This window comes from Megascapheus bottae, chromosome X, assembly GCF_031878675.1.
Source record: "Megascapheus bottae isolate mThoBot1 chromosome X, mThoBot2.hap1, whole genome shotgun sequence".
Lineage (NCBI taxonomy): Eukaryota > Metazoa > Chordata > Mammalia > Rodentia > Geomyidae > Megascapheus > Megascapheus bottae.
Window position 1 is genome coordinate 17,342,832 of NC_143547.1, and position 21,958 is coordinate 17,364,789.

Genomic DNA, 21,958 nt, shown 5'->3' on the forward strand with positions numbered 1-21,958 from the left:
CAGAGATTCGTATCTGATGTTCTTATGACTATTAATAGCACCACTATTACCCTAGTAATGTAGGCTTAAACTTTTCAGTCAGCTTTGATCTAGAGTCCTATAATCACAAAGGCTACCTTATTCACTTCAATGCAGAAATTATCTATATAGTATTTCCTACTACTTCCCATGATGATTCTTCCTTTGTGGAAAGTATTTACAAAAACCCCCAAATTGATCCATAATGCTAATATTTAAGCTCTTTATGTAATATTCAAACATACTACTTTTGGGTTTGACCATGCAATTTGTTGTGGCAAGTGGAGTAATTCAAATAAAGGTTTGTTAAGTGATAGCACAGGAATTTTCTTCTTAGAACATGTATTCAGAGAAAGCAATTTGAATATTATAAGCCTAATAAGTCTGAAGTGACTGTACTTCATTTGTCTATGTAGAGACTGCATGGAGGGGTCTGAGACAGCATATCATACTTACTTACAAGCTAAGCCTTCTTTGATTTCTTGGCCCATATGAACATCAGCTAAAGTAAGTCAATGAGTGTTCTAACTGATGCCATATAGAAGCCAGAGAAATGTGTTCAAATTGCATAGTTGTATGAAATAGCAAATGACTGCTCTATTAAGACTACTGAATTTTTGTGTGGTATTTTCCTGCAGCAAATATCTGCTCCTCTAGTCTATTTAACTATTATGCATTTTTAAAGAAATATTTAGAGTTTAGGAGTATTGACTATGTGCAGATTTTTCAGGAGAATAGCCAAGATATGAAAGTAACCTAAGAGCCCTTCAATGGCTAAAAGTAGAAAGAAATGTAGTCCACATACACACAATGTAGATTTGTACAGTTGATTTTCTGGTTTTTGGTTAACTTTGTCAGGTCTAGGCTTGAACCCAGGGCTTGAGCACTGCTCCTTAGGCTATCCTCAAGGCTAGTGCTCTACCACAGGAGCCACAACACTACTTTCCACTTTTCCTCGTATGTGGTATTGAAGAATCAAACCTGTGTCTTCACACATGCTAGGCAAGCACTGTACCTCCCAGTCCTACAATTGTACAGTTTTAAATATAAATCCCAAATTTGTAATTTGTAATTTTCATTGGTAATAAAATTCTGGTGAAACTATAGGAATTTAAATAAACCAGAAAATGGTATCTCAGAGGTCCTATCTGCTTTGAGCCCTACTTATCCCAGCAATAATATGATGCCTGAAAATGTATCATCATTCTTTGGGTATACCATTATTAAATTTCCTGCTGCCATCATTTCCTAAGTGAACTACTTGCACTTAGGACCTAAATTTTAAAGCCGTCTCTCAAGATCTACTTTCAGGAAAAGTCAAAACTAGAACAATCTTCAACAGCATTAAATGACATAATTCTACAATACTCAGTGTTCAATGTGATCTCCGATTCACAGAAAGAATTGTTTAAGCTTTTGTTTAAAGGTGTCAAATTGCTGACCCACCCTTCTTCTCTAGTTCTCAGATGAGTTTTTCTACTGTCTCTGCCCAAATATTCCCTCTGACCTATGTACTCCCTTCTTATTCCTCTGCCATTAGACTTTCTTTTCATTAATTTTAAGTCAATCTTCTATTTGCATTTCACATGCTTTTCTATTTCCGGCATGTAAATCTACAAATTTTCTATTATCTGTGTATTGTAATTTCAATATCACCCTTTCCCTATTTTTTTCTAATATTTCTTTGTTTCTCTTTTTTCTTTCTTCCACTCTTCATCTTTCCTACTCTTTTCTTTCTTTCTTTCTTCTTTTTTTCTCCTTCTCTTGCTTTGCCCCGTGTGTGTGTGTGTGTGTGTGTGTGTGTGTGTGTGTGTGTGTGTGTGTGTGTGTGTGTTGGTACTAGGGCAGCCTGGGACTTGTCTCTGAGCATTATTTTGCTCATAGTTGATGCTGTACAACTTGAGCCACAGCTCTAATTCTAGCTTTTTGTGATTAACTGGAGATAAAAATCTTTTGGACTTTTCTTTTTCTTTTTTTCTTTTGCCATGGATAGCTTTGAACTGTGATCCTAATTTCTAAACCTCCCGAGTAGCGTGGATTATAGGTGTGAGCTACTGGCATCCAGCTTCTTTGTATTTCAAAATTTCAATTTTGTATAATTCATTGAATCCATTTTGAACAAAGGTGTTCCTTATCCTTCAAATTAAACTGAACAAATTATATACCAAATGTTCTCTGATTCAAGAAAGTAACATAAGCACGTACCAATCACTATAAATTGAGCTCTGTAGATTTGGTCTCTTTCTCTCTCATATCATGTCATTTGCTTCAAACTATCTTCAAGAGGGAATTACCCATGTCCATGTGTATATCTACAAATCCTAATCTTCAATGTTAGTAAGCATCAAAACTGGGAAAGATCCTCTAATGATTAAGTTCAAGAAAATTTTCTACTAGCCAAAGCATTTAGATTTTTCATGCTTGGCTAAATTACAATCCTGTTTGAATACTACTTTTGAATATTATGAAAAAGAAGGGCGAGCTTACTCAAATTTGAAGTAACTATTTTTCCTTACAAAAGTGGCTTTGTTCTATTGCAAATCTCTGCTAGTAGAGCCCAAAGTTTCTACTGATTATGACAAATGAGGGAAACCATTGACAATATCTAACATTCAGCAACATCTCTTAGAATTCTGAGAGTTAACTATCAGATTCTTGGACTGTTTTATTTTCAGTATTTGACAGTGAACATTCCCATGTCTTTATGCCAGCAGTAAGCACAGAAGAATGAATGGGAAGTAGAAACAAGATTGAAAAGAACTCCCATGCAGTCTCACTGAGTGCCAATGGCCTATATTCAGTGCTTAGACTTCGTGACATTTCCACTGCACAATAAACACAGTCTGCATGTTCGATCTTACTCAGACCTTGTTTTTCTTTTTTTTTTTCATTTTTATTTATTTTTTTATTGTAATTAGTAAAAGGGTTACATGATATTTGCCAGATAGAAGGTGCATTAATTCACATACATTGATACCCTTTCACATGTCTTGGTACCCGTTTCCCTCCCCCCCCTCACCCCCCACCCATCAAGCGACAATTCCATAAGTATTTAATTCCTTATCAGTCTGACAGACATTGCTTCATTCCTTTGTGTGTGTGTGTGTGTGTGTGTGTGTGTGTGTGTGTGTGTGATTCTCATGTTCTCCATTGCAACTGAATATTCTATAGATATGCTTGCCGAGTTTCATAGTAAATTAACAGATTCCTAATTTAAATCTATGCATGTTAATAATTAGGTGCTATCTATAATTCCCAGTACTTTCTAGGTGGTATTTCTATAATAACTTATACTACCTGGGGCAGGTGTCTAATGTCAAAGAAAGATAAGTTAACATCTTTAAAATGCTCAAGAAAAACCCTGAAGAGTTATTTTCATTGCTATTTTAAATCTTATTTCATGTATGTAATTACTCTTCTTTATAAAGTTAAACACATCTATTAATTCTATTTTACCTTTCCTAAAACTCCAGTGAAACCATTATCAACAAGTTGATACATAGTAAGAATAAAATAACAAAACTCCACACTCTCAGATTCAGCCCACCCATATATTATTTACCTCATTCTCTTCACACACTTCATTTTGCACTTAATGTACTTCTATCTACATCACAGACTGTATCCTTTGGATTCATTCTAAAGATATCTAACACAAAATTCCCTTTAATAAAAATTATGGCTTTTAATTCTTTGTTCACCTATTGATTCTTCCTTCTGTAATCACTAATGGATATTCATTATTGTCCTTTACTCTTCAAACATATCTTCAAAACTCATCTCTGTTCCCACAATGCAGTAATAATTTTTCCTCTTGTATAAATATACCCATCACAAACCCAAAACTAAAATTTATAAAGTGTTATATGACACATGGCAAACATGTCTAGATTTATTTTTATCAAAATATTTTATTACTAAGTCAATTTTTATTAGACAAATCTTTTTCCTTGATGTTTTAATATATTATAGATAGATATCAAATACTCAGATCAAATTTTCTCAGAATCATATTGCACAAAGGGACTGAATTTTATCGAGGTAAGTTTCAAGAACAATAATGAAAATTAGTTTAATTATACAACCTGACTCACAATATTTAGAGATATCTGTGTGGGTAAAAACATAAAATAAAAGACAACAGCAGCACAGATAAACATTCAAAAACAACAAAGTTTTCTTAAGCACTTAATCTCTTGCACTTTATTATTTTTTAGAGCCAAAGATTCATTCAAGATTCTTTTATATATATATATTTATTGTAATTAATAAAAGGGTTACATGATATTTGCCAGATAGAAGGTGCATTAATTCACATATATTGATACCCTTTCACATGTCTTGGTCCCCATTACCCTCCCCTCCACCCCCCGATCTTGGTTTCCCCCCTTCCCTATCCAATTTCAAATAACCAAATACAAATATATCCGATATATCAGATAACAAAGTGAGATACTATAACAATATGAGATAACCAAAGGACAGCAAAAGAGATGAGAGATAACATAGTACATTAAGGACAACAACCATTCATTGTATGGCTTTTGTTTCAATATCCTGGACGATAGCTTCATACTATATGCCCTTAAGTATCAAGGTTTTGCTCTATTGCAGGTCTCTGCTAGTAGAGCCCAAGGTTTCTACTGATTATGACAAATGAGGGGAACCATTGAGCCTAATTTCCTTTGAGTCTGGCTTACTTCACATAATATGATTTTTTCTAAGACTTTCCATTTCCTAACAAATGGGATGATTTCGTTTTTTCTGACAGCAGCATAGAATTCCATTGTGTACAAATACCACAACTTGTTGATCCACTCATCAACTGAGGGACATCTAGGTTGGTTCCATATTTTTGCTATGGTGAATAATGCTGCAATGAACATTGTTGTGGTAGTGGATTTAAAATACAAATTTCAAATTGTCAATAGTAAAAAGATTGTATGGATTTTTCTATATTATAAGTATTCTAATTATGTCAGAGAAAGCCCTTAATGGGCATGCTTTACTTTGCCACTCTGTACAGTGTCTACTCTATCAAGTATTAAACTAAGATGACGTTTAACTTACCATTTGGAAATCATCATGCACAAATGTGTAAACTTTTAAAGTAGAAATCTATGCTTTCAAACTTAACTGATTTGATTAACAATATATGTTTATGAATCATATTTCATACATTTGATATTTTTAGGGGATGGGGAGAGGGAAAGTGGGAAAAAAACATGGGAAGGGGTAACAATATTCAAGAATTAATCTACTCACTACTTTGTTTGATATTTTTCATTGTAATTAATAAAAGGGTTACATGATATTTGCCAGATAGAAGGTGCATTAATTCACATGCATTGATACCCTTTCACATGTCTTGGTACTCATTTCCCTCCCCTCACACACCCCCCTCATCTTGTTTCCCCCCCTTCCCTATCCAATTTCAAATAACCAAATACAAATACATCCGATATGATATATCAGATAACAAAGTGAGATACTGTAACAATATGAGATAACCAATGGACAGCAAAAGAGCTGAGAGATAACATAGTACCTTAAGGACAACAATCATTCATTATATGTCTTTTGTTTCTATATCCTAGAGGTCCTTTCAATTAGCGTCATAGTATATGGCCTTTTGTATCAAGATTTTGCTCTATTGCAAATCTCTGCTAGGAGAGCCCAATGTTTCTACTGATTATGTCAAATGAGGGAAACCATTAAGCCTAAGTTCCTTTGAGTTTGGCTTACTTCACTTAATGTGATTTTTTCTAAGTCTTGGCTCAGGCTAGAACACTAGCCTTGAGGAAAGCCCAAGGACAGTGCTTAGGCCCTGAGCTCAAGCCCAGGACTGGCCAAAAAAAAAAAAAAAGAGAGAGAATAGTTCTTCAGAGAAAGGTTTCTTCTTATTCTTTCTCCTTCAACTTTCCTTCAAGAAAAATGAAAGTCCCAATACATGTTTAAAATATGGTATTTGGCTTTATATTTTAATATATAACATACAATTTAATGTGACTCACAGAGATCTCAAAACACCAAATTAGATTCAATATAAACTGAACTTACAGAACTTGAGATAGACACATATATATATGCATATATGTACATATATATGTATATATATACACTATGATATTCTAATCGCATTTGTTTATTAACGTAGCAACCAAACTAAAAAATATATGAAGATATTAAGGTTTGGGGCTATAATAGGTAATCTGTACAGCATTGTCCACAGTTTACAGAGCATCCCAAATAAAAAGAAGTGGTAGTGGACACTACATTACTTTTGTGCAAACTACTATGTTAATATTCCTTTCAGCAACTTGTTTCTTATATTTATATGGCATTTAATGTATTTTTATTTTTCCTAGTATTTTTTAATTTTATTGTCAGGGTAATGTACACAGGGGTTAAAGGTACATATGTAAGGTAGTGAATATCTTTCTTATCAAACATTGATACCCCCCACTCATATTTTCTCCTACTTTCCCTGCCCCCAGTCTCCTCCGCCAAAGATGTGAAGTTTATTTCCAACATATTGTCTTGTAAGTATTACTGTTGTATTGGTTCATCCTCTATCTTTGTCTCATTATTTTATGTTTCCCCTTCCCTTCCCTAACTCAGATAAAAATTCACACAATACATCAGGTACCAAATCAGATATAGTGACAACAAGGGATAAATCAGAGGGGGGAAAAATGAAAGGAAAAAAAGAAATAACTTCACATAGTACATTAGAAACCTCAACCAAAACTCTCTATGAACTACATATCCTGGATTTCATGCCTCTTAGTATCATCTTCTACAGTCATACACACATATCTATTGAACTATAGTGAGCCTCTGCTACAACTACCACAGACACATACTAATTATTACAAATGAGAAAAAGCACTGCACTAAACTGTATAGATTCTGTATGGCAAAGGACATAGCTAGCAAACTAACTAGAAAGTCTACAGATTAGTAGATCTTCACTAACCATGCAACCAACAGACAAAGGCCTCATATCTAAAATATATCAACAGCTCAAAAAATTGAATCACTCCAAAACTAACCTCCAAAGAAACAACCATCCCATTAAAAGATGGGCCAAAGACTTAAAAAGAATCTTCTCTGAATAAGAAATAAGAATGGCCTATAGACACATGAAGAAATGCTCGACATCTCTAGTCATAAAATAAATGCAAATCAAAACAACTCTAAGATTCCACCTCACTCCAATTAGAATGGCCATGATCAACAAATCTAATACCAACAGATGCTGGTGGGGATGTGGCCAGGAGGGATCACTACTACACTGTTGGTGGGAGTGCAAACTCGTTCAACCACTATCGAAAGAAGTATGGCAGTTCCTCAAAAGACTAAACATAGAGCTCCCCTATGACCCAGCAATTCCACTACTTGGCATTTACCCAATCATCCAGAAACAAGGACATACTAAATCTACTAGCAAAATGATGTTCATTGCAGCACTATTTACCATAGATAAGCTATGGAACCAGCCCTGATGCCCCTCAGTTGATGATTGGATTAACAAGATGTGGAATATATACACAATGGAATTCTATGATTCTCTCAGAACAATATTGCCCCATTTGTAAGGAATTGGAAAGACTTAGAAAAAATCATTTTAAATGAAGTAAGCCAGATTCAAAGGAACTTAGGCTCAATGGTTTCCCTCATTTGTCATAATCAGTAGAAACCTTGGGCTCTCCTAGCAGAGATTTACAATAGAGCCTAATCCTAAATACATAAATGGAACCTAGATACATAATGAAAGGACCTCCAGTGTTTAGAAACAAAAGCCATATAATGAGTGATTGTTGTCCTTAATGTACTGTGTTCTCTCATCTCTTTTGCTGTCCCTTGGTTATCTCATATTGCTACAGTATTTCACCTTGGTACCTGATATATTGTATATATGCTTATTTGGTTATTTGAAATAGGATAGAGAAGGGGGGAAAACACGATGAGGGGTGGGGGTGGGGGACGGAATTAAGGACCAAAACATGAGAAAGGGTATCAATGTTAGTAAAGTAATGCACCTTCTATCTGGTGAATATAATGTAACCCTTCTATCAATTACAATGCAAATTATATGAAAAAACAAGAGTAATACACATACACATTGATGTAAATAGTATATAGTATGTGTAGTATAATATGATACATGACTAATATATATATGTATGTAGTATACCTAATTATTTATGGAATGTGTTAACACTTCTAGGCCATGCTGCCTATCCTAACAGTTCATTTAATTTTTGCTGCAGCACTATTCGTCTGTGCAAAATTACTTTTATGTATTATATAACTGTATTGTCACTTTTGAATTGTAACTCAAGAATAAAAATAACAAAAACTTCTTTTTCCATTTCTTGGAGTTCATTTCAATAGATATCATTTTATATGATTTTATGTTTTTAGGTATTAGAGCCTTTGTGAGCCTCTCCTTAGGACATCCTCTTCTGGTCTCACTATATACAACTTTATCAATTTAATAAAATCATTAAATTATAAAAAAAATTATGGGGCCAGTATCATAGTCTAGTGGTAGAGTGCCTGCCTAGCATGCACGAACCCGTGGGTTTGATTCCTTGGTACCACATACATAGAAAAAGCTATAAGTGATGCTGTGGCTCAAGTGGTAGTGCTCTAGCCTTTCAAAAGCCCAAGAACAAAGCCCAGGCCCTGAGTTCAAGCAGAAGGCCTGGCAAAAAAATATGGTGAAGGTAATTGTAACCCCTCTATACATTACAATAAAAATAAATTAAAAGGAAATACAGAAATTACCAATAGTTAAATGATCAATAATTGTTTAGCAGTCAACAAATAACATTCTATGGAACTTATATGACAACAATTGTTTTTGTAAAGAAAATTCTGTTGGGGCTGGGAGTTTGGCCTAGTGGTTAAAGTGCTTGCCTAGCATGCTTGAAGACCCGGGTTCGATTCCTTGGTACCACATACATAGAAAAAAAGCCGGAAGTGGTGCTGAACCTCAAGTGGTAGAGCTCTATCCTTGACAAAGTCCAAGGACGGTGCTCAGGCCCTGAGCTCAAGCCCAGGACTGACAAAAAAAAGAAAAAAGAAAAAAAAAGAAAATTCTGTTGAAATATAGCCATGCTAATCATTTAGATATATTAATGGCTGTTTCCAGACAACAGCAGCACAGTTGAGTGGTTGTAAAAGAAACTGTGAGACACAAAACCCGAAACATTTACTCTTTAACTTTGAGAAAAGGTTGATGACATTTTGCCTGTTTTATGGAGTGAAGGGAAGATGATATCTCGCTACTCTTTGTGGGGACTGAATGTCTCATGACTCACATATCGATATTGCTCTTATGGAAAAAGGTGCATTGAGTCTCCACGATGAGAAGATTCAATTCTATACTCCACTGCCAAGCATTAAGTAGTCTTCTTTACTATAAATCCAATCTACCTTTGCAAACTTATTGTCTATTTCTCTTTATCCTTCATTGGCATATCTGTGGTAAGGATATATACATACAAGTCCACTCAGTTTCTGTTTCGATAATGGCTATACCCTGTGTTTTATCATGCATTTTTCCTCATCAGGAGTCTAGTACTTTCCTACACCTTAATTCTGCTCAGATATTAATTTTTCATGAGACTTTTTCCATCTGTATATATAAACATTGTGTGTATGTACATATACACATGTAAACACACACACATATATACAGACACACATATATAATAAGGATACTATTGCCCAATAACGTCTAACCCTAATTATGTCCCAGAGATCTCATCCACTAATGGCTTCACACTGAGCACTAGGGTTTCATCACTTGCATTTTGGAAGACTGTAACATCTAGTTATGGGTTTTATATCTATGTGGTGTCACAATGTGTGTTCACTAACACAAAGTTTCTGGAGACTTCAATAAAAACATTCATAGAAGATGCCAGAATTAGAATATTTCTTGCATCATTCAAATTTGGTGATGAGAAGATAACAGTTCAAATTAATAAGAACTCAGTTTTCTCTAAACAGCCACCTTTCTTCTATCAGTCCAATTTCATACCTGGTATTCACTGTGGTTTAATGCCTGTTAGAAGGTTTTGAGATAATCCCCATTTTTTCATATTGCTAATGCCTTTAATTGCCTCTCTGTCTCCTGTGCTGCTGCTAAGGTGTCTCCATTTTTTTGAGGCAATACCCAGTATTATCAGTATTCTGAAACACCTAGAGTACTTCATTTTCCTGACAAGACTATGACAGAGATCTACCAAATACCCATTAAATAACTCAGGAAGCATGGTAAAGATTTTAAAAACAGTTCCTCACTCCTCCAAAGAGATTGCTAGGTCTACACATATGTAAAAGTCAGGTTATTGCAATAGAATTTGGGAAGTACTTTAATGTAAATATTTAAAAGTTTAATAAACAGAAGGTGATGATCCTGGAGAGAGTGGGTAGTAACTTGGGAGGTAATGAATGTGGGACTGAAGAAGAAAGTGTTTAAAGAGAATTCTATGGAAAGAAAACATCAGGGACAGAGAAGCTCCAGTAAATATAAAGCATTTAGAAAACAAAGAGAGATTAAGTAAAGCTCAAGAGTATTGTGAGGAAATGTGGTCTATGATCAGTCAGTGAAATATTTCTAATAGTTTGTAAGAAGATACAAATTTTCACATGAGGATTAGTCAGTTAAATAAAGAAGAATACTCTTTCACCTCATTTTATTATTAACTGATGAACTTTTTGACAAAGGGAGAAGTACATTGATTTATATTATGGCTGATTTATATTATCTTACTACAAACTCCTCATAAATACAAATTATTTTGATTGGTATTTGGTATGTACAGACTAGACAGAGGAGAATAGAGTGAAACTATATTTGGGAAGCTACAGATCATAAAGGAATTTTTATGATGTGCATTTCAAGAATTATGGGCTGAGGGATGATCTAATTAAAACTGTATTTTAAGATATTCCCCAAGGGGACTCTGATGAGTTTAGACAGGAAGGGTAAAACTGGTGGCAGAGAAACCAATAAAGAATTTCCCGCAAAAGTTTTCAGAGACTAAACCAGGTGGAAAGAAATGCTGATGAGGAGGAAGGAAGACATTAAAGAGAGTTTAATAGATGTCCTCTGATGGAATTTAGTGATAATGTGAAGTACAGTTTGAATGTCTACACAAATTTTTCACTACACAAGTTCAGACAGCACCATTCTGAGACTATCTGTGAATGACACTGCCTGGAGTTGTACAATATAAACTGCAGAACTCTATTTAAGTTTTGTAAAAGAAACACAAGTGTTCATAGCTGTATTTCATTACATATGCATGAATATCAAGAAAGAAAGTGAGCTGGAAACATTAATTTGGAAATTAAAAGATAGAGATGTCTATAAAGACACCATTATAAAAATATTTCCAAGCATAATAAAGTATCATTTTCTAAAAGAGGATACAACCAAAATTCAAGTCTTTTGTAAACTGGTATTAGAAGGGATAAAAAAAAAAGATTGACAAAACAATAATCAGAAAGTCAGGAGGAGATGAACAAGACAGAACAATGTCCCAGAAAGTGAAGGGCAGGAAAATTCAAGAGGGGCTGGTCTAGCACACAGCATAAGGTCAAAAGGGATAACCAGGGCTGAGAATGTGGCTTAATTGTAGAGTTTTTGCCTAGCGTGCATGAAAACTTGAGTTTGATTCCTAAGTACTATACAGACAGAAAAAGCCAGAAGTGGAATTGTGGCTTGAGTGGTGGAGTGCTACGCTGGGGCACAGAGAGGCCCAGGCCCTGAGTTCAAGCTCCAGGACTAGAAAAAAAGAGGCTCACTAAAGAATGATCTTTGGAGCTGGCAAGTGAGCTCTCTGGTGATCTTGCTGAGAGCAATTAAACTACTTCTGAAGGTGAAGTAAATAATCAGGAGTAAAGGAACAGAGCTTTCCCCACTAAAGTAAACCTTTTTTTTTTCTCTTGGTAGGTCATGAGGCTTGAGCTCTGGGCCTGAGTGCTGTCCATGAGCTCTTAAGCTCAAGGCTATTCCTCTACTCACGGGCCTGGGCATTGTCCCTGAGCTCTTCAGCTACAGCTACTGCCCTGCCCTTGGAGTCATAGCGCCACTTCCAGTTTTCTAGTGTTTAATTAGAGACAAGAGTCCCTCAGTCTTTAGTCCCGGGCCGGCTTTGAACCTTCAATCCTCAGATCTCAGCCTCCTTAAGTAGCTAGCATTACAGGCGTGAACCATCATGCCCAACCAAGCTTTTTTTAAATAGATGAATAAGTAATTGTGATGAACATTTTCTTCATTTTTAAAACAAACAAGTCTATTTAACCTAATATGGAACAACTATGGGTAAAGTTGTATTGGTATACATACTAAAGGAGTACATTTTCATACAAATTCTGTATCTAGGCATAAAGAGTATTAAGTACTATCCCATAGGAACAATTCATATTAGACTACATTTCTTGTTAAAATATTGACACATAATAACTGTAGTTGTTCTTGGGCATAATGTGTTGTTTCCATGTATGTGCAGTATGAAATGATCATATTGAGTTAAGTAGCATCTCTTTTCTACCCAATTTAACATTTATTTGTGGGAAGAACATTATAAATTCTCTTTTCTGTTTTGAATACCTGGTATTAACGGAAGTTAATACATTAATTAAAAATACATAAACCTATAAAACACCAGAGTTTTTTCCTCCTTTGAGAAAACATGCTTTAAGTTCTAGTACACAAAATAGTCTATAGAAGGTCAAAAATAAGTAATGGGCCCATGCCAGGGAAACACAGTATTTAGTGGAAGTGTCATCTGAGTGGAGCACTACAACATACAACAGTATAGATGTCTTAAAATGAGGCACTGACACCCTGTAGCCTGTCCTTGGAGATGGTCTTTGTATTGGTTCTAGTGGGGGGAAAGATAAACAGAAGCCAGATTGCAACAGAGCAAATGCTGTATCTATTTAGCAGCTTTTAAAACTGTGGGATTTGAACCAACAGTGGTAGCATCATCTGGAAACATTTTAGAAATTAAAATTAAAATTTCCTGTTCCAGATCTGGAGAACTAAACCCTCATGAATCCAGGGTATTCTTTTAACAAGCCCTCAAGGTGATTCTGAACCATAGATTTTATACAAAGCTCTCAAACTGGATCCAGAGGGGCTTTCATAATCCAAGTAGCTTCCAAATCAGGTTTGCAAAGCCTCTGCCATTTGCATTCCAAGCAACCTCTTTGGTGGTCCTGGAATTTCATGCTTGCCATGCATGTCTTTACATATCTTTCAAGAATTCATAATTTTTTCAAAACATGGTTATTGACTTATTCTTGATTTATATGACAAAATAATTTCAAAGAAACATTACCTAGGTTGTTACTTTGGCGAAAGGTCTAAAGACAGCATTGAAGTTTTCTTTACCAAAAATACTATCTAAAATGAAATTTGAGTTCATGAGTAAGGTCATTTGTGTCTTACCCTAGGATGGAAATAAGGAGAGTAAGTTCTAGTTCTTATTTTGTACTTGAAAGAAAAGTTATTTAACCTTTCTGGACCTCAATTAATCTATAATCATGGACAAGTCTAGTCTCCCTTAGGGAAAATAGAAGCAAGTCCTGTAAAACATTTTGTTTTTATCTGGTCTATACCACAGAGCAAAACATTATCCAATCGAATACCTCAGCTATTATAGGATGGAAAATACAGTAAAATAGCTCATATAGGTACTAATTATCTAATTAGAGTGTTCAATAATTTGCTAGATTTCAGTATACAACTTACACCTGTCTGTTTGAGAACTCAAGTTAAAATTGTAATGATATTCCTACCTATCATTAAACTGAAGAAAGAACAGCTAGCCCTAACACTATCCATAACAATTATCTAGAAATGTGCCTATAAATTAATATGATCTTTCAAGTGCCATAAAAAGCAAAGACAAAAATGTATATAAAAAATAGTATATGGAATAATAATGTAGCACTGTACTCCAGCCAATATATGTTGTTAGTTAATATTCATGGAGATCATGGGCAAAAGAAGCAAACATACCCACTGCACACTCTGATATAGAGAAAGAGAGAATTTAGCCATTTCTAAATGTTTCTATTATATCCTTGAGGGAAATGATATTAACTGGCAAGATTTGGGAAAATGATCTCCATTAAGATGACATTTAATTTAATAAAACCACAATTCGATTTGTCATTGGTTTCACCTGATTGATACAAGTATATAAATGAAAGCTTTGTGAAAATCCTCTAAATAGTTGCTACATGATTATGAACTAATCTCCTGGATAAATCCCTATTAACTAGATAGTAAATCTACTTTTAACACAGTCTGACTTCTACACTCTGATAATTTCCTTTATATAAAATAGTACCACTGAACTATGGCAATAATTTAAAGTTAGAAATAATTGTCTTGTGTCTCAAGATCACCAAACATTTGTAAATATGGGAAAACTTTAAACAGTAAATGCAATATATGTAGGAGATAAATAAAAAGAAGGGATAAATAGCTTAGGTTGTACAGTTGCCAGTTAGAGTTATTGGAAATTATTTGAGTTATAACACTTTTCAAGTAATATTATAGTAATAAATACAGAAAAAAGCCAAAGACAGAAATCAGTGAGACTGTAGAAAATTATGTTTTAATTAGGAAATACTTTTGTGTGAATTTTAGAAGCTCTACATAGCAACTGTCTCTATCTCTACTCTAGTACCATCTCTTTTGTCTCTGTTACTTCTGAATCCACTACCATCAACTTCACCTCTATTAAGCTCAGCATTTAAACTAATGTCACCATAATCAAATTACCAGCAAAACAGCTATTGAATTTCTATGACACATTATCAAGGAAAATAATAATTAAAATATGTGTACAATATGCAAGTAGGTGTAGATCATAGTGTTAATATTACAAAACTGAAATTTTAAGGAAAGATTCAAGTATTGAATCCCATGACTTTGGAGTCCTTCATTTAGAGATAGCCTTAAGCCAATGAAAGAAGACAATTCAGATAAAGTTAAAAGGAGAAAGAGACAGATTGAATGATTAGAGAGTAAAATAAGTAATGGGAGATATGAAATGATATATTATAGAAGCTGAAAGAGAACATTTTCAAAAGAAAATAACAGTTTGTAACAATTAACAGTATTCATAGTGAAAGGTTAATGGTTCTCACATGGGATAAGAAATGGATACTAATATTGCAGGCTCAATTATGTTTATATGTTTAACCATTACAATATTTTAACTAGCTTCCATTGAGTTTGATTATTTTGCCATGATTCCTCTTTCAACTCTTTGTTCAGCCTAAATTCATCAATCTATAGTCACATGTAGAATCCGTATGCACTTATTTATGCTCTTATTCTGATAAAAAGAACACCTTACCAATTGAAAGTTAGTGTTAATATAATAATATTGTGACAGCAGCTATAATTATATAGCTTCCAGCAAACAACCAAACACCTACTAAAGAGATACTTTAAAATCTAAGTCCCTTAGCCAGGCCATCATAGTTGAAATTCCAGTTATGTGTAATAGTAATAACTTAGCTCAGTCTATTTACAGTTATATATAATAGTAATAATAGTTATGTATATATATATACACACACATACACCTTGAAAAACATTGAATCAATGTTGAGCTGTTAACAAAAATCTTGAAAAGTCCTATATTCTATTTAGTTAATTATTATGTATCAAGTTGCAACTCTCATTCCAGAAAATTACAATAACTTCTGAGTATATAAGCTATAAACAGGATCTACGTGAGAAAATATTTCACTATTAGTCATTCTTTCCTGAAAACAGAAAACATACTTTTCTAAATAAATAGATATGAGAATAAGAAGCAAGAATAAAACTTTGAAGGTAGAAATTGACATGGATTAGTTTGTTTTGTTGGTTTTCTATAAGAAAAAATTTCTGAATATATTAAGATTAGGAAACTATGCTTTACTCAGAAGAAATGTTGGACTGTTATAACATATTCATAAATCCTGTGTCTACTCAGCATTGTCTATACCTACATATCTAATGTGATATTAATCGAATGAATGGGCACTCTATTAGTATTAATAAATAGCAAACTAAAAGCTTCAAGGAATTTATTTGTGAATAATAATTTACCCTCTATTGATGAACATTAAAATTTCAGCATGAGTGACTTTGTTGCCCTAAAAGAAATGTATCATAACATTCAGCGTGTGCGAACCACTTAAAATAAGATTCAGGAAACATTTTACACTATAGATCCAATCCTAAATATTCAGGCTTTGTGAGCATACAGATTCAGTTCGTGTTTCCAACCTCACCATTATAATGTGAAAGTGTCACAAATAACACAGCTTGAGTAAACTGTGTGTTCTGCAAAATCATTGTTTATAGACAGTAACATTGGAACCTTATTTTATCTTCAAGTCCCGAAATATCATTTTCAAACATTTAAAAATATAAAATCAATTCTTAGCTCATGAAACATGCAACAACTTAAGGCTCGATAAATTTGGTAGAGAGCTCTTAGTCTGATGATCCATGGACTAGAACGTTTGCACACTTGAGTAGGCACAACCATGAAGGTCCACTGATGTACTTTGAAATTATTCAAGGAAGTTTTAGTCATGAATTGATGCAGAAGTTCCAAATGATAGATTCAAGTAACTTTTCTAGATGTTTCTTTTCCTTTGCTTAGAACATCTGATATACTATTTTTAGGCATGTGTTCTTACCATATTTCTGTACTGTGGTATATGCAAATTCTAATGTCAAATGTTCCATGCGTTCCTGAACATATGCTACTAAGAAACATAAGGCGTATTTCAATGTTCCTTCTTAATCTTAGAATTACAATGACTGCAATGAAGTGAAAATTGTATCATTTTATGATTTTCATGGTAGTTTTGAGTTAATGAAACATTGCCTTCTTTCTAATGACTTTACTGATTTATGTAATACCTACTGTATCTGCAATAGCTTGTTGTGAAAATCCATAAAAGATCAGTTAAAAATTCTAACACCTTCAAGATAAGACTTTATAAATATCAAAGAACAGGAAATCTGTAATTACTCCTGATTTAGGATGTGCAGACTGAGGCATTATGTTCTTGAAAGTAGCAGAATGGATTCTCATCTATTAGAGGTGTACTTCTTTATGAAAATGGAAGAAAGGCATTTAATGCAAAACAAAGTACCGAATAAGCAGGGCTTTTCCTTGGGAAAAAAAGACACTTTCCTATTAAAATGCACCCACTCACAACAGTTCATCACCTGTGGTTTCTTCTTTCAATTCAGCAAACAGCCTTTTTCATTAAGCATTCAGTTTTTGATGGACAAGTGATTTCATTGGGAATTTAAAAACTTACTTTATTATTTTTCTTAGGAAATTTAGCATACATTACAGGTACCTAAGGCTCCCAGAAATATTATTTGAGTTAAAATATCGACATCAACCAGCTGTAAATGTGTTTTTTCTGTTTAACAATGAATCTTCACTTGTGAAGCAAGCTACTATTAAAATAGTCTCACCTTTTCTTAATTTCAGAATCCACAATAATCTGTCGCTTCTTTTGGGGAGGTGGTGGTGGTAGTTCCTCTTGGGCATGTTTTATCAGGATTTGTTCCCTCGTGGTCACCATAGTTACCGTTTCCATTACAGTTGTCTGTGTTAGTGATGGCTGAGTGGTGGTGACAGCCTGTGAAATCTGTGAGAAGTATTGAAACAGAGGTCAGACATTGCTTGAAAGACTTCAGTAAAGAGTTCTTGGAGTACTGAAGGAAAATAATGAGAAACTGTTCCTGCTTTTTGGCAGATTGACCTTCAGATCAAAATAGCACCATACTGAACCCAAATCAAATTGTTTTATCTGACTTAAGTTATGCTGACTGAAAGAATAAAGCTAAGTAATCTTAGAACCAAAGCTACACTTATTAGTTTAACTATAGGAATGAAAGAAGACAAGTAGAAAATTTAGGGTGCTATTCTGATATATAGATTTAAGGGGTTTACATAATATAGATATTCAACAAAATACATAAATACCAGTTCTATCATCTGGTACTTCATATATACTTATTAGTTTACTAACACCTAAACAAAAGCAAATGCTTATAGCCAAGAAATGAAATATATGAAATAAAAAGTTGATAAAATATATTTTTGAATAGTAGGCATGGTGAGGCACCTACAATTTGAGCAGTTATGAGCTACAGGCAGGAGAATCACAAGTTTGTAGCCAGTAAGACATTTTCTATTAAAACTATTGAAAGCAAAAGAAAAGCATTTTTGATTATATTATTTTATATACCATACATTTCAAAGTAAAACTTGAACTTTGTAATAAAATATTTTGTAACCAAATGAGCAAAACACCCTTTAACCTGACAAGGACGATGCTGGTCCACAGATATCTTACTGTTTACTGTTACTCAAATGCTTAAAAAAATGCTACTCTTTATTTAAAATAATGAATATGTTCAATTATTTTAGTTTGCAAATTCATTATTAGAAATACATACTTTAGAATTACGCTCACCTTCTGTTTAAACATGTTAAGGTTGGGCATAGATCACTGATCTTTGGAACAATTGATTTGCAACCCAATCTGACAAATTACACCCTTACACAGCAGAAAAAATTTCCAGACAGAAAAATTGTATACGATACACTGTCCTACCTGGGCGTGGTAGCTCACGCCTATAATCCTAGTTACTCAGACAGCTGAAATCCCAGGATCACAGTTCAAAGTCAGCTCAGGCAATAAAAAGCCTAGAGACTCTTATCTCAAATTAACCTCTAGAAAACAGAAAGTGGGGCTGTGGCTCAAGGGTAGGGTGGTAGTGTTGAGCTGAAGAGCTCAGCAACAATGCCCGAGCCAGCCCCTAACCCCTCCCCAGAAAAAAAAAAGATACACTGCCTTGACCTTTCCTCCTTAATCACAAATTTGCTGTGTGTGGGGGCGGTGGGGGGAGTGTGGGTGTGTGTATATGTGTTGATGCTGCTTTGTTCCAGGCCTAGCACTTTCCCACTTCAGCCATACTTCAACTTCTGCCTTTCTTTTGTTGGTGGTTAATTATTATTTTTGTACACAATAACTTCTAGAAGCAACTTTTCAGATTTTGGAATTATTTTTAAGGGTAAGTAAAGTAATTAGAGTTACTAAAAATATAATTGCTCTTCTTTGTGGCACTTTCTCACTTGACCTACAGCTGCACTTTCAGATTTTTGGTGGAGAACTGGAGAGAAGAGTTTCATGGAATTTCCTTCCAGGCTGGCTTTGAACTATGTATGAATCATCAGCACTCGTAATGGAAATTACTTCTATGGCTATATCTCAGAAACATTTTGTGCACCTGAATACTGGGTATAAAATTAGTTTCTGCAATATTAACAGTATTTTCCTATTATTACCCATTATAAAATTGCTTAGATGCTCTCATGTGACGTAAAAGGAAATGACAATATACCATAAAATTGCATTTAATAATATGCAAAACATGAGAAAGAAGAAAGATTTCTAATAGAACAATTGTAGGTCATTGATATGTAATTGTTCTGCACTAGTAATACCACAATACTGTGATTAAAAAACTTCTTCTTTTCCTGTAAGATGGAAGAATAAGAAAACTACCACCCTGTGACCCTGCAAATATAGGAGAGAATTCATTTATATAAAAATACTGACAACTACTGCCAAAACCTAGTCCATGTAAAACCATTGGACATGTACTAAATTTACCTGTGGTTTTTAATAATTGACTATAAATAATTATTTTAGAAGTCACAAAAATTTTAGATAGAAGAATTAGGGAGGCCATTTAACCTAGCTTCCTGCTTACCATGAGTCATCCAATAGCTTAAACCTGTAATCCTAGCAATTCAATGGGCTGAGATCTGACAATCTTGATTCGAAAGCCAGCCAGGATAGTAATGTCCCTGTCATACCCATTAACCACAAAAAACAAACACTTAAACCCACTCCTGAAGATAGCCTCTCTTATATTTGTTATACAGCTTTCAGAGATTTGAAATACACATTAATTTTATGAAAGGGATTCACAATACACTATCACAGATACATATACTATAATTTAGTCAGATTAATACCCTCTAGTTTTATCTATTTCACTGTATATGACATAATGCCATTGTTTTCTTTTTCCTTTCTCTCTGTTTTGTCAGTATTAGGGCTTGAACTCAGAGCCTCATGTTCTTACTCAGCATTTTTGCTCACTGTTGGTGTGTTACATGTTACCTTTTTAGCTGTACCGCCAATCTAGCATTTTTTTCGTAGTATTTACTGCATGAAATGATAAAATAACAGACCCTCAGCTTAGGATGCTATGGGACCTTTTTTAAATTGTATTTTATTGCCACGGACATGTATAGAGGGGGGTTACAGTTACAGTCTAGTATTTTTCTGGTTAATTGCAAATTAAGTCTGATTTTTCTGCTTATGTTGGCTTAAAATTTTGGTCATTCCCAGGTATCTTCAGTCTCGTGAGTAGCTATGATTACATATATAATTTACTGGTACCCAGCTGGAATTACAGTAATTTTTAATAAATATGGATGAATTCTAATTCTACAGGTTAAAACACACTGTAATCATAGCAATAGCTTTAACAGATAGCTGGTAGCATTGTGTAAAAGAATACCTATGGTAGGAAAGACACAAAAAAACATACTAATGTTAAAGATCATATTTCAAAGCAATAGAAAAGATTTATACACTGAACTCTGAAAATCCTAGGATAAAAGATGAGGCACTCCTGAAGGATGCCAAATTGTTAATCAAAAGGATATAAAATACTTCATGTCTTGAAGGACTACAGAGCAACTGTCACAGTTATGAGTAGCCTTTAAGTGTTAGAGTTCATGACAGTAGCTTGGCAACTAAATTTTAATATTAATTACTATCCTGTTTTGATACTGATAGCAAAGCAATAAAAAATCTTGAATAAGTACTGACATTAGAAATACAATTGGAGTCAAATATTCAGATGACAACATAAAAGAAATCATTCTCCTTGAAACAACTTATACGATAATTAAGAAGGTTCACTCTGTGAAATTATCTCTTCAATAGTATGTCTTTTGCTCCTCACTGCAAATTGTCATTAATACAAAATGTGTAGAAAAAAGAGATACATGTTAGCTTCAGAATTCATAATACTAAATACAGGATTTAGGCAGCTGCATCAATTTATTGCACCTGCAGAAATTCAAATCCAATGACATACAATTTTTTTGATTTATCCAATTTTTTCCTACACACCATCTGACAATTGATGGAACACACTTTGTGACTAGGAATTAATATTATGAAGTGAATGAACTTGAATTTTATATGGCATATGATATACCTATTTTGCATTTATATGTTAAATATATATTCACAATTAATAAAAATGAATAATTCTGGGAGTCAGGAGTTTGACCTAGTGGTAGAGTGCTTGCTTAGCATTCACGAATACCCGGGTTCAATTCCTTGGTACTACATACATAGAAAAATGCTGGAAGTGGTGCAGTAGCTCATATGGTAGAGCACTAGCCTTAAGAAAAGTCCAAGAACATTGCTCAGGCCCTGAGTTCAAGCCCCATGACTGGCAAAAAAAAGAATAATTCTGGTTATCCTCTTCCATAGTAAAATCATGATTTTATCAACATTCATTTTTCAACTGCCTCTGAGTTAAGAGAATGTTCAAATAGAGGAGAAAGTTCACATCTCTTCACTATTTCAGTGTTTTATACAAAATTTCAAGCAAAAAGAAACATATGACTGATATTTAGGACTAGAATATTGCGTTAATCTGTATAGACTAATTTTTTTTATTTTATTTATTTATTTATTTTTTGCCAGTCCTGGGCTTGATCTCAGGGCCTGAGCACTGTCCTTGGACTTTCTCAAGGCTAGAGCTCTACCA

At 34.0% G+C, this 21,958-nt stretch overlaps 1 protein-coding gene across 1 annotated transcript in view; it reads right to left on the bottom strand.

The window, feature by feature from the left end:
- Dmd (dystrophin) overlaps nucleotides 1-21,958 on the bottom strand; it is a 1,999,854-nt gene that overhangs the window by 1,398,481 nt on the left and 579,415 nt on the right. Inside the window, exon 17 of the mRNA XM_090326714.1 lies at nucleotides 17,561-17,736. Coding sequence (XP_090182840.1) covers nucleotides 17,561-17,736 — 176 coding nt within the window. The remainder of the gene's footprint in view (nucleotides 1-17,560; nucleotides 17,737-21,958) is intronic.